Below are 15,059 nucleotides of genomic sequence, written 5' to 3'. Positions count from 1 at the left end.
ATTTTTTGTGTGGAACCTTGAGATTAATTTCTATCCAGATAAGTTCACGATTGATGACGGATATATAAAAAAGAAAAAAACGAATATGATTATGTAATCTCCTGAAAGTCTTCCTTTGTATCCTATTCCTTCGGAAAATGTTGGTGATTAACGGCTTGAAAGTGATGGTGGCTACTTGAATTAATGTGCAGAAAATCCTTAGGCATGCGGTAGGCAGGCTTCGTTAAATAATTAAATACAGGGAACTCGATACGTAATCGCACATTGATCTGGTTTTGTAACTTGACTTTTACGTACGTATGCAACTCCTCGTGTTATGGATGATACTCTTTTTATTTCTCTCGTTTGAGAGCGTCCATACTTGTCCATACAAACAAGACTATACACATAAAACCTAGCTAGCTAAAATAACCCGACAATCAAAACACAGATCCAACAAAACTAAACAAACAAACAAACAAAGCCGAACATAACACCCTCACAAAAGCCAAAAGAAACACAAGCATCCCCACAAGGCTGAAGACACAATCAGCAAAACCCGCAAAACAAGGATTAGGAACACGAGACAAAGATGAATCGATATAAAGCACGGCATGCACTGAGGGATCCGGTAAGTATGCGGGTCGCCACAGTTGTCTTCAATATAATGACACTTTCTTATTTACGCTTTCTTCCATTGGGGGTATTGTGCAACCTTGTCATGACCACCAGCTTTGACACTGTCTATCATTTTTCTTTTTCGATTGCCGGAATGCTTAACAGTTGTAGGGCCACATATCTCTAGTCGATACTCTTTTTATTGTTTACCTTTTGTGTTTGTAGATGTTTGAATGATGTCTATTTCTGCGATAATGTTGAAAACATGTACCATATATAATTTCGATACTGAAAAATGGTATTCATTAATTTGCATTCTATTTCTAATTGTCTCATCAAACGACGTAGTTAAAAAGTAGCAATATATGACAGCAAAAGCTTGTGCGTCAAAAATGCTATTTTGGTGACATTTTTACATGTTGCCAAATAGTATGTTTTTTGTACATGTAGTGACTACTTTCTTTTTCTCCTTTTTGGCTCTCTTTAATTATTTTGCAACCAACTTGAGTCAATTGGCTAGGTACACCATTTTGTTATTCAATTCTCAACCTATTTTTGCAAATAGTTGGTTTCTCAGTATTAAATTTGATCACACCGACAGAAGAAATTTGGAAGCAGCTTAATTGTCTCACGAATACAATGTAAAAATCATCTTTTGCATTCTTTGCGACATACTAAAGAGCATTTGTATTAGACTCTTTAAAGACGTGTACGTCTATATACGTGTACGTATATATACGTGTTATATGACACAAAGTAAAAAAATTGACCTACCCATGGGTTGTCAACATGGTAAGAGTTAAATCTGCGCTTGCAACATAACAGAGTTCGATTCCCCCTGGAGACAAATTATAATTTAAGTGGGGGGCCATGGCGGTGAGTTGTTGTTCTAGTCTCTCTCGAGGTTTGGATTGCGCAGTCGGGTCCATTAGTAGCTTGGCTGCAAGGTTGTTCTTCGGTTACCAAAAAATAAGAAAATTGAGACTCGGTTAACTTTTAAAGATTGGCTATTAATATAGGGAATGAGTTCTACATTGAACTTATGCAACGTGTAAAGATGTACTTTAAAAGGTTTGTGAAAGTTTAAAGTAGTAAAAAAAAAAAAAAATCACCCCTGGAAAGAGATCATAAAATAGTCGATAGAGACGGTAGCTCTAAATGAACACGTACATCTATATATATTCACTTTTTGGACCACTTTCCCATCAGAAAATTTTCGACACGAGTAGTGTTTGGCCCTTTTGCCTATTGGCTAGGTTGACTTTTTTGGCATATGAATCTGTAAAAACTGATCAACATAATCATTCACGATTTTCTTCCTGTATGAGATCTGATTTGACAAATAATTGGCAATAAGACAGCAAAGCTACTATCTATTGAAATTTGCTGTACCTATGGTTATGTGTGTGTGTTTTTTTTATAAGGAGATGCTGGGTCAGTTTACGAGCATGTTTACGGGCATGTACCTCGACTAATTTCGGGATCGTAAAATTAACGACCAGACAAACGCTCCAGTGGCCCCTTAGATTTGGAATGTTTGGTCTTCATGAGATTCAAACATGTGACTTCACGGAAGACAAACACTTATTAGCTATTCTCATGCCCACTTGATAAACCGCTCGGAGTTAATGGTTGTGTGCATGTCAGAAGAGATTATAAATACGAGCCCGCACATCTGTTCCGGATCAAATCACTAAGATCTTATTTGGGTGTATTTTGCAACTGATGGCGAATCCAGAACTTCAACCTGGAGGTGGCACCCAATTAAAGATCAATATAATTACTTCGTCCCCAAAAGAATATCCGATCTGTCTAGCTGAAAACTTTCAAAGATACATTTTAATTAGAACAAATTCAAAAAAAAAATCAAAAAATTAAAAGAATCCATTGATATATAGAGTAGTATCTTGTAGGAAAATATTGAATTTTTTTAACCAAAATGCATTTATTTAAGTTCTCGTTTTGCAGACCGAACAATCTTTTAAAGATGAAAAGAGTATTTAATACGTAAAAGTATATGTGTTCCCCAAAACTTCTTGTTTTTATAGGTTAATCATTCATCAACAATAGTTGAAAAATAGTTGGTGGGGTCGCAAAACAAAGCTGCGGTTTTTGTTTGGGAGTTTAGGACTCGGAGGTGTTTGGCAATGGCAAGTTAGGACAGGGGGTGGCCTGTGCCACCGGACCCCCTTAAAGGATCCGTTAATTTGAAAAATGGTTCCGTTTCGTTAAGATTCTTATTTTAATTTTACGAGATAGATCATTCTCTCATAATACATTACTTTTAATTTAAACTAACGAATCGTAACGGTCAAGCTAGCATTTGCATGGTACGTGTTCGGTGAGGAAACATTGACAAGGCCGGCCGAAGACTCATCTGATCAAATTGTTGAAGTCTTTTTGCTTTTTGTATAATCTAATTGCTGGAGTCATTTTTTATAATCTAATCGTTGAAAGTCTTTTTCTTTTTGTATAATCTATAATTGTTGGAGTCATTTTTTTTTTATAAGTTTGACTTTTCTAGCTAGTTGGTGCATTTAAATATGACCCGGCAATGCTCTTTGTCCTGATTCGGATTTGTAGTACAATTTTCCAGACAAAATACTGTAATTGTTTACAGATGCTTATCCTGTTTGTTTAGTCGATGGCTTCGTTTAACAAGCAAATCACGGACAAAGACCTGGAATCTTTGGTAGTACCTCCATCACGCTTTCAAAATACTACTAGTTACCTTTCCATGGCATGAGGATTCTGATCAATATATACTATATGAGAAGATCCGGACTCTTAAAGCATTCTTATATACCAGACATCTTTTACGGTAAGAGTAACTCTTTTTTTTTTTTTTTTGAAAAAGGTAAGAGTAACTTCAAATTTGCTAAAAGATCGTAAACAAAGTTACGCAAGGGACTGCAACCAACGCAACTTTCCTCCCAGCGATTTGTGTAACTGTGTTATGAACTTATGACGATTAAGAACAGAGATTTGTATGGATTTGAACAGACAAATGCTCCTCCGAGTGAAAGATGGCCTACGAATGTGATCGTGATTTTTTGTAATGCTTGCATGCCGAGTAGCCGAGTACCCAAACCCTCAGACCCTGTTCGTTTAAGGGTTTTGGATTTATAATCATTATTCTATTTCTCTTTATACTCATTACTCCTACTTCCAATCATTACTTTCGTTTTTCTCTATATCTCTCTCCAATCATTACTCTATTTCTCTCAACAATCATTACCTACAATTCTAAATCCAAATCCAAAATGCCAAAATGATTGTGAACAAGGTCAATGACTCATCATCTTGATAAAAAAAGCTACTATATGAGTTTAGCCATAACAACTGTACCAACAGCTACTGATTAGTTCGTTCTAAAAGTATCATTACTGTTGATTAGTAGGAGTAAATACTAAATACTAACTGTTGATTGAGTTTGAAGTGGTGTGGACGTATAACTATACTGATTAATTAGTTCATTCTAAAAGTACGATTATTGTGGATTAGTTGGGTGTTACTCCTCGTCCCTTGAGGTTGATTATATTCCAACAAAATTACATATAATTTTCAAACTTAAAAATAATATATTCACTAAAATAATTTTTTAATTTTTTTTACATCGTTCAAAAAAATTTCACGGAAATCTATCTAACAAGATCTATATTATAAGAAAAATATTTCGGTGAGTACATGATTATTAAACTAAAAAATTACACTGGTTTCAGGACAAACTTTACGGCGGGAGGGAATTTTATTCCCATTGAGAGGTAGAATCTTATCAGCGGTGAAGCTCTCGGTGTTCTTCGCATGATGCATGCCAGCAGCTTGAATCCCTGTTTTCAAAACATCGGAGACGGATTCAATCCCCCGTACCTACTGGTGTGAGTATGTATCAAACGCTTTGGCAATTCGCTGTAGATTCTACGAAAAATGCAGACGTGGGTTTACGATAGTGTGTAAAATCCTCCAATTCTTGTCGTTAAGTTTATGAGGTTATTGGCATGCACGGATCTGCCCTAATATCAATTCTCATCGTACTTTGCGTTTATCAGTCATGAGAGTTACTATTATAGTGTTTATTTTGGATGATTTCGCAATTCACGGTTATGTTTAGACGGCTACGAAATTTTTGAGCATGCAGTGAAGAAGGTGAGAAATTGTGCATGGTGGAACAATTGCTTGTTTTAACTGCTTTTCGTGCTTAATCAGTGACGGAGTCAGAAAGAAAAAGAGCAGAGGACTTCCCCTCTTTAAGGAATTCTCTCCTCGATCGAATTGACGACCCCAACCAAGGATATGCAGCTTCGACGTATAACTATGCTTCCTGGGGCATGGCTGCCTTCTTTCTCTAATTCAACCTTTTATCAGCGACTGATCAGGCAGTCGCACCGCCCTTTTGGCGCAAGGGGGGCTTATTTAAGAGAAATCTTTTAATTTTAAAAACGTACTCAATACATTGTGCAGCTTTTGTAGTACATTAAGTTAGTATATATACTATTCTGGTCGACAATTGCAATGCCCATGTGTGTTTATTTTCCGTCTTTGAGATATATTAAAAGTAACAACATGACAAAGTAAAATAACTTTAATGTTTTACTAGATTTTTGGAGATCTCTATAGTAAATATATATATATATATATATATATATATATATATATATATATATATATCATAGCTCCTGTACAACTCTGCCTCTATGCTTGATCTTGGGATTGTATGTTTGATTGATTAGGGATCTATTCGAACTGAAACTTTCAATTACCTGGTTTATACTTGTAGGTGTATCTTAGCAAGTCTAACTCTGCACATACTAGCTCTCACACATGCTTAATCTATTTGAGGCACAGTTTATGTATACTAGTCTCGCGCGCCTATATATATATACATTCCTTTTTATGATGGTTTTCGAATATGTTTAGCTGCAGCCTATGGTCATCTTTCGTATAGCTAGGTTTATTTATGGTTTCACGTCTTCGTTTTTTTCCATTTTTCTTATAACTATAGCTTCTTCTTTTTTTCTTCTTAGGCTGTTGTGACAATCAAAAGAGGTCCATGCGCTACTGCTATGGTTCCATGGGTCAATGAACTCATCTGTCAAGGACTTAAACTAGCTACAACTGGTTGCATGCCTGATTGGCTCGTAGAAATCATTCTTGGCTCATAAATGAATTTGGTCGTAAGAGAAAGGAGCTGAAGGAATTCAAACTACGCATTTCGGAATGTTGAGTTGTACTACTCAGTAAGCCGCGTTCTAATTTTGTTCTTGCTCAATGCTTCTTTCTGAAAGTATCACTTTATCAGGGCCACCCCAAGGGTTTTGAGTGCCCAAGACCAAATTAAAAAAATTATGCCCCTAATACTTAACAATTTTTACAGCAACGATCAAAATACGAGAAAGTCAAACCAATATAAAGTTCTACTAATTATTACTTACGAACACAAAATACAAAGTCTTCAAATAAGCAAATACATATCATCTCAACAATGCATGAGTATCACTTGAATATTACTCGTCTTGCATTTCTAGAAGCAAAAGTTCCTCATGACAAATTCCTTTACTTGAATCCATTTCTACGAAAACACAACCTAACAGTCTGTGTGACCACCAAGAAAACTTGTTGAGAAAATTAATGAAAATAGTACTACATTGAGTCTCAGCAAATTTAGACCTTTAAAAAGATGCATTTTTTTCATAAAAAGACTCTCTTTTTTCACAAATCAATAGATATCAATGAGTTCTTTTATGTTGTGAAAAAATTTAAATCTTTTAACAAAAAAAAAACATATTTTTAAAGGTCTAGGTTTGTGCGGCGGACATTTATTTAGAGACGGAGGAAGTAGTAATTAGTGAAGGAGAATATAGAGAGTTGAACAAACGGATAAGATGAAGAAGAGGATCGATGAGGGGTGAGAGAGAGGGGAGAAAATTGGAAAATATATTCTAGCTAGGAGTTTATGAGGGAAATAAAAATCATTGAGCACTAGCTATGCATTGAAAATTTAAAGTCAAAATTAAGCCGTAGCTAAAATTAAGAATTGAAAGAACAATAGGTCGGGGTAATTGTGATATGATATGTCGGTGGTTAGTTTCCAGATGAGAGAGAGAGAGAGAGAGAGAGAGTAATGGAAAAAACGTGCCAGAGCTTTGGTTTACTTTTTTTTCGAAAATGGACCAATTAGTTCTCTAATTTACAAAAATGCCACCGAATTTTTGGGTCATCTGAGTTTTTGGGCCTTTATTTGCATATTGGGCCTTTATTTGCATGTTGGATGGGCATTTTTTTATGATATTGGGCTAAAAAAGAGCCCTAGTCAAATCCAAATACTAAAAAAATTGGAGCGTCCCACAAATTGAACATTGTGGTGCCCAATGCCTAGGCCTCTTGGGCCTTAGGATTGGGCCGGCCCTGCATTTTATCTATCAATACGGACTATATTTGGAAACTCATAAAGTAGACGATGTTCTTATTGAATGGGCCATGTTAATTGGGATTCTTGCCCTCCTGATTATTTGGTGTACCGTATCACTTTGTTCTTTACAAAACCAAGAGCCTTTTGGATGCTCAGCATCTGATACAGAATGTGAGTAATCTGAACTGTATATTTGATTGTTGATTATATTTTCTTTACTGCAGATGTTTTTCTTAATGGTTTAGCTGCGGAAAGTTGTGTGAAGTCTTGACTATAATATCCCTCATACTGGAGTAATCTTACCAAGAGTAAGTCGACTTTGTACTATGTCCTGGCTCGATCTATTAAGCAGTCTTAGTTCTTATTTTAGGCTGTCAACTATTCCCACTTATTACAGTAACACCCCTAAAAACCTAATCTGTATTTCGGTAGAATCAAATTTCTTTTAACATGATATTTTAAGTGAGGTGAAGACAAAGTTTAAGGGGAAAAAAGGAAGCGGACGTGACTGTATGCATGGAATTCTTGAGGGATAAGTACTGTGTGTACATGTTAGATGGAAGATAAAATAGCTTAATTAATGGACGTGTGTCCACCCTAGAATTCAGTCATCAAGTTTTGTATAAAGAAGAAGAATACAATTGTAGTTGTGGTCTTATTATAGAGACAGAGAAGTCGAGTAGGGGAAGCAGCCAAGTGGGATTCATGCTTTTACGACCGCGAACGTGATTTAAGGTACCGGATAGTGTGTAATACATTCATAGCTAAATCTCTTTGCAAAGAGTATTCTTTGATTCTCTCATATTTGTACTCATTTTGATGTCTAAGTTTTTTGATTCAGTTATTGTCACTTCTTGTATCGTGACATGGAAAGTATTTGACTGAAAGCTATAGAACAGATTGGTACATATGCAAGCCCACCAGGTCACAAAGTTATGAAAGATGTATGATTGACTATCCTACGAGAAGTTCAGAATGTTTATGGGCCCCAAGTGGCTATACAGATTTTGACCTGGGTGGTGTTTGGCATGTTACCGAGATAAGCCGGGTAGGAGGCTACAAATGAAAACGTTCATAATGATCCTACTAGATTTGCTATCGTTGTTTATTGAGCATATTCTTAACGCTAGCCATGTTTATTGTCCTCGTATTGCATATAGTACCCAGGCGTTTAATATTTTACAGGTGCAAAGCAAGTTAGTGGCCGGGGACCTGAGTTGGAGTATTAAAAGATTCAATTTTAGAGATTGTTTAGAAATCTATATCATTTTGGAGGTTTTTAGGCCCACCATATATATTTGTCTTGATGACTTGTAATTATTGGAGATGTATTTATTTTGAGGCAATGTAAAAATTCGGGTCGTCACAATTACCTAGCAGGGCAATTCAATGTGAATCGTTACATTCTTTGTGCAGCTTTGATGCTGGAATGCCCACATATGTTTGCAAAATTTGAGGAATCACTGAAATAACTGAGTGGGGGACTCATAAAATTTGATGAATGCCTTCATTCTGAAAAAAAAATATTGGATTCACAAAAGGTCGTCAAATACATAGTATAGATTACCACATTGAAACCACTTGTGTGTAAGTTTTGGTTGGCTGTAGATTTTCTGTAACCATATATGCTTAACAAAATGGACTTATAAATCCTTTCCTTGCGAAAGTTATCCAAGATTATGCCATGGAAGCTAGTTTGCCATGGCAGACGTTATGCCAATTAGCAATAAAAAAGCAGGGGCTTCTTGTACCAGTGGCGGAGCCAGGAATTATCACCATAAGATGGAAGTGAAAAAATACTAAGCACAAAAGTTTAAATATTTTCTACAAGGCACAAAAGTTGTAGAATAATACTCATATTCCAAAAGCTTCTAAACATAATCACATAAGTCTAAATATTCGTTGTTAAATATTCTTACAACCGATCCCAACGAGTTTTTATCGTTTGAAAGTTCTGCATGATTACTTCATTACTAATCCCATTAAAAACATCTCGCTCTATGTATACAACGAATTGAAGCCATTGTTCAATCGAGTTTTTCGCCGATCTGTCCAAATGTTGGAAACAAATTGGAGAAATGTTCATGTTTTGAAATTTTGTAAAAATAGTCCATCGTGCATTACCAAAATGCGTGATGTCAATTTATGAAGCTTGCGTGGCAACAAAATCCACGCATGCAAGTAACGCATCATGAAAATGCGTGGCATGGGGGGAAAAAGTGGACAACTACAGGCTACAGCTTCCTAAAAAACTAGGGGTGATACCGGTCCTATTTCAACCGGTTTAGGTGTATTTTTCGGTCGAAATCAGTTATCCGGTTTGAGATTTTTAGAAACTGGAACCGGTTGAGATAAATCGGTCCGGTTTCTACCCGCTCAACCGGTTTATCCGGTTTTCATTCATGGGCCATATTTTTTGCCCAACACATCAAAAAATTCACAATTCAACCCACAAAATATCAACCAAAAATCCATAATTCAACCCCTTTTTTTTTTGGCCCAACAAAAGGATCAATTTTAAGCCCAATTCATAAAAAAAAATCCATAAAAACATAATTAAACCATAAAAACAGTTTTTTATATATAGTTTTATATATATACACACATATGTATATATATATATATATGATTGATTTTATATAATAAATATATTTATTAGACCAATATACACCACAAAATATCAACTAAAAACCCATAATTCAACCCCTCCCCTATGTGTGTGTGTGTATATATATATATATATATATATATATATATATATATAATATACACATATATATAACCGGTCCGGTTTCGACCGATTTTTAAAACACATAAACCGGATCAAAATTATTCAACCGGTTTAAAAAATTCGGTCCGGTCCGATTTTTTCGGTTTCGATCCATTTTCCGGTCTCGGCTAACAGCCCTATAGAAAACTACACCAAATTACACACGTCCACAACAGTAGCCCTGCAACTCGAATATACTTCAGTCCAAATTTTCGCTTTCATCCTCTTTTCTCTCCCTACCGATTGAAAAAAAAAAAAGGGAAAAAAAATCCTCTTTCCTCTTGTCTGTTACATATGAGATCAAGTCTTAGAACAAAATAAACTGGTTTTTTTGTGTGTGTGGCTATTTTCTATTACAATTTGTGTAATTCAACAAATTTCACCACTCCCTCTCACATAATTGTGAGGCTCACATATTTAATTAGATGTGGGTTCCACACATATGTGAGAGCGAGTGGTTGAGTAGAGTGTCCCTAGCATTATTGTTGTGCATTTTCCCTCAACCGTACACCTCAATAAAAAAAAATTCACATTCCACCGTCTATTTGAAACAGTAGCGCAAAACAAATTCAATTGAATACATAATTTCCAACTACAATTCAAATTTCACAACAAAAAAAAAAATCCAAATGATAACCCATAAACTGAAAAAGCCCTAAATCTAAAATCTCCAAATTTTCTCTACGACAAAAATGTACATATGAGTTAACCGTCAAAAATCACTCAAACGACGCTCTTCTGAGATTGGAGATGGTAAACGGAGAGAGATTTGTTGTCGAGTGGGAGAAGATCACATTTGGATAGAGATTCCACAATCTTATAAGATAGAGATCCGTTCGTTGTTTGATGTTTGGTTGGACAAAGAAGCGAGGAGGTCTTGCGGGATTGGTTTGAACTTGTGGTCGGCGATAAGAAGCAAACGGAGGCAGACGTCATTGGCAGTGGCGGGAGGAACAGACATGGTTTTTATTGACCCGTTCCACTAACACTAGTATATTTTACTTTTAGAAAAAAACACGTTTTGTCTTTATTGAATTTTTTTTTGTATTTATTAATTTTGTGTCAAATTCTTGTGGATTATTTTGCTTTGTCTCGTCAAGTAACCCAAATATTTTAGAAAATAACCACTGTCAACTTTTTTTTACTTTTAACTTTTTTTTATTTAAAAGTAGTTATTTTTCAAAATATTTTACTTTTTCAATTTGTCTCGTCAATAATTCACAAAAGCTTGGCACAAAACTAATAAAATGCAAAAAAAAAATTGAATAAGAATAAAATTTGCACTTTTTCTAAAAACATTAGAGCATCCGCATCATTCTCTTTAAATTTCAGACCAAATTACACCTTAAAATACCACTTTATTACTTTAGCTAGTCACTTTTAAAACGCATACTGCATCAGACTCTCTATTCTAACTTGTAGTCGATTAATATATTATTTCTTTTTTCTTCCAAAATAATATTGATGTTATTTTTTATTTTTTCTGAAATGTAATACTCTATAGCGGTCTATTATAAAAATTAAGTACTCTAATTTTCAATCTGTTTGAATCGGTGCAAAAAATTTATTTTTCTGATCATATTATTCTAAAAGGTCATAATTAATTTTTATCTCTAGAATTCTCAAAATTAAGTATTTGCTTTTTATTTGGGAGTCTGGGACCCGTAGAAAACCTAATTATTCCTAGAGAGAAAAATTAATTATGACCCTTTACAATAATATGATCAGAAAAATAAGATGTTCACACCCGTTCAATCAACCCAATACAAAATAAAGAACAAAAATTCTAAAACCACACCCAATACACACACTTTCACAAAACACACGCAGTGTGTGTGGGACCCTTGTGTTTTGTGAAAGTGTGCATTTAGGTGTGTGATTTTAGGTGTGGTTATAGCATCTCTCAATAAATAAAGAAACAAAAGGGGAGAAGTTCACAAATAAAATAATAAAATATTAAGTAGCTTGTGAATAGTTCCTTTCCTCTTGGAGCAAGTATATCAGATGAGATAAATTGGCTTTTTTGCTATTTTACAGAAGGAAAACCCATAAAAGAAAGCAGCAGCAGAAGAGGTAAAAGATGAGGTAAATTGGCTTTGTTGAAATGGTGAGGTAAATCTACCGAAGCCCTGTTCACAGGCTTCCCATTTCTTTTTTACTTTCTCTCTCTCTCTCACTCTCACTCTCTCCTAAAAAAGAAAAAAAGGAAAATAAAAGTAATAATATTTTAATAGAGAATAGGTTAAATAGATAGTATTGATGTAACGTTGAAAGATATATGAGTAGGTAAAATGGAAAAAATACACTGTTTACCAGTAATTTTACCAAACTACTGATAAACTTGCTCTTAGGCCATCCACAGTGGTATAATCAAAAGCAAATTATTTTTAAAGTTAACAATGTTGGTGTAAAAAATGGCTCATAATAGTATAATCAAACTTAGCAACATTCTTAGAAATAATCAAATTTTGGGCTTTGGATAACCAAAACTAGCAACCTTTTTCAATAATCAAAATTTGTGGATCAAACACCATATAAGTTAATTGGCTCCAAAATTGTTTACACGCATGTTTCAAATGGTATTTTCCTCTTCGCCTACTCTATATCTCATTCTCTTTACCCACAAACTGTTTCTCTTTCTTTCCCTCCAAAAGTAAAGCTCGTATCTTTCGATCATCTACAATTCAACTCATTGTCGCTGGATTAAGATATTTCACTTTTTTTTTTCCGTTTTTATTTTATTCTTTTTTCGTTCCTCTCCCTCTGGTTGAGTACATGAAGAATCTTGCATTCTTTTCCAAATTTAAGAGCACATCTGATTTTTTTTTTTTTTTTGAGTACATGATTTTTTTTTCAAATTCATAATATGAGGGATGAAAGTCACCAAATGTAATGGAGGGAAGTGATCAATAGTGGAAAACATAAGGAGAGAGAAAGAGAGAGAGAGAGAGAGAGAGAGAGAGAGAGAGAGAGAAATATATATATATATATATATATATATATATATATATATATATATATATATATATATATATTGTAGTGGATCCCTTATTTTGGTTATGAACTAAAAGTGACCATTGTGGACCTCAACATTGTTAAGCTTAGCAACCTCTTAAATGGATAATCAAAAGCTGATGTGTCAACTTTTGGCTATCCATTTTTGATTATACCACTGTGGATGGCCTTATAACAAGGAACTGTAGCAAAATTACAAATTCTGTAAAGCAACGAGGTAGCCCACGAGATTGATGCAGCACTCTTAAGTAATTTTCTCTCTGATCTAGCTTTAGAAGAGGAATAAAGAGGTGGATGGCTTCAGTAGAACGGGGCGAGTCGTTTCCTTCTCATGCTTTTGATCAATAAGTCTACACACCAAGAAACCAGCCCATGCCCCAACCCTGGATAGCCCAAAACGACGTCGTTTTGGGCGTCCCTAAAAAAAAAAAAAAGATCAAAATACTTCATCTGGTTCTACGCGCACGATGAGAGAGAAAAAGGGAGAGAGAGGAGGAGAGGAGGACGACGACCAGACCAACACCATCACGGCGACCACCACCGGCGACCTTCCCTCCACCGCCGCCACCAGTGGCAATTTTTGCCTTCACGACTTCCAACGCGACCACACACCGCCAAGGTCTATCTCTGTTCGTTATTTTGTTCGTTTCTCTCTCAATTGAAAGTTAGGGTTTTTTGTATCTTTGCTTTTCCTTATTTCGTTTTTGCTTGGAATTGAAAGATGAGATTTCAATTGAAAGTTAGGATTTTGAATCCAAATTGAACCACAGTGTGTATTGCTAATATAAGAATTGTACATGATTTCATAATGTAGTTTCGATCATATACTGAAGTTTTCTACTTTCTTGGGATTTTTCAAGGACCAAGGGAATTTACAGAGAGTTTGTGTATTTTTATTTACCTTTGTATAAACTGCAAGATCAAGTGATTAAATATTAAGAAAGATGTTCAAGGGGCGTGAAATTTAACCCCTTTGCTTTTTATTTTATAGGTTAATAGGCAATTAAATGACTATTAGAAGTGTGGTAGACTTACTTGAAATGCCTATCTGATTCTCCTCTGTAGACAATGCTTCAAATGAATATATAGTCTCTCATTTGGTAGAAAAAATAGTTGCACATTGGATTGTATAGACTGCAGCTATAGAATACATAAGAGCATTCCCTGGAGTAGGCTTATCAACCCAAATGGAGAACCACCATATGAGAAACTCAAAAAAAACATCCAGTTCTGGTTCATATTGGAATAAAAATCCTGGCTAATCCCAAGGAAAAGAAGAGAAACAAGTTGAATTCCTTGTAGCTATCCCAGTAACCTCTTCAATTGAAAAACCAAATAAGCCATGTGATACATACCTTCATTAGACTAAAGACATTAACCAATTGTTCTTTCAGCATGGCAGACATTTCAACGTCGAGTCTGTGTGCATCCACCTGATTCGCTTTCTTGACAAGGGTCTTATTGAGATGACTGCTCATTTAAATGTGTGCGGAAATTAGATTTACCCAAGGTTTAATTTTGCAAGCTGATCAACTTATTTCAGAATTTGAGCAAGGTGGTTTACAAAGAAGATGGCCTAATTGATGTGTGTTTTAACAGGTGCTGGAATTGGCTGAAAAACGCGGCGAGGGACAACAAGAAGACCCGTATCATGCCACAACCCATTCATGTTGTAGCTATTACTGTGAACATCCTAATGATGCTTCAAACATCTTCCAGTGTCGATGCCGACGATGACGAGGATGAGGACGAAGAGGAGACGGGTAGTGAGGAGGAGGAGGAAGCCGGGAGCATGAGGACGATGATAGTGAGGGTGGTGATAGTAGTTATTTTTATTTTTATTTTTATTTTTTGCTCGCAGCTTAAGGGAGAGGATAAATGTAATGCCCATATAATGGTTTTTGTATCTGGAAGACTATGTATTACGCTCATCATTCTAGTGAATGCCAGAGTTTGCTCTATTTATTTTTTGTTGCTTTCGTGGTTTTCTGAAGACAATGTTTGGTTTTCTTTGTTGTTTCAAAACTTTAAACTTGAATGTGCTTGATGATTTTATGACTTTGGCTTTGTGAATGGTCATTAGGATGATAAATGCCCAGTGTGGGCTTGTGCGTAACATGTTGTTGTTGTACTAAACGAGACGCAAGACGTCGGGTTAGGATAAAAATAGGGGAGGTGCTGCCCAAATTTTACTAGAAACTACGTCGTGTCCCCTTTTGCCAGCTCTAGGCATTATCATGAACTTGGCAAACAACTTAGCCTCATAGA

General features: G+C 35.3%; 1 protein-coding gene across 1 annotated transcript; it reads left to right on the top strand.

Moving 5' to 3' along the window:
- The first annotated feature begins 13,258 nt into the window (after window positions 1-13,258).
- LOC131321294 (uncharacterized) lies at window positions 13,259-14,841 on the top strand. The gene is made up of 2 exons (XM_058352291.1): window positions 13,259-13,410; window positions 14,391-14,841. The coding sequence occupies exons 1-2, from the start codon at window positions 13,259-13,261 to the stop codon at window positions 14,836-14,838; spliced, it is 600 nt and encodes a 199-aa protein (XP_058208274.1). The 3' UTR covers window positions 14,839-14,841.
- Window positions 14,842-15,059: the final 218 nt, after the last annotated feature.

The sequence above is a fragment of the Rhododendron vialii genome, chromosome 3a (assembly GCF_030253575.1).
Source record: "Rhododendron vialii isolate Sample 1 chromosome 3a, ASM3025357v1".
Lineage (NCBI taxonomy): Eukaryota > Viridiplantae > Streptophyta > Magnoliopsida > Ericales > Ericaceae > Rhododendron > Rhododendron vialii.
Note: the sequence above shows the minus strand (reverse complement) of the source record. Positions and strands in the feature narration are given on the sequence as shown.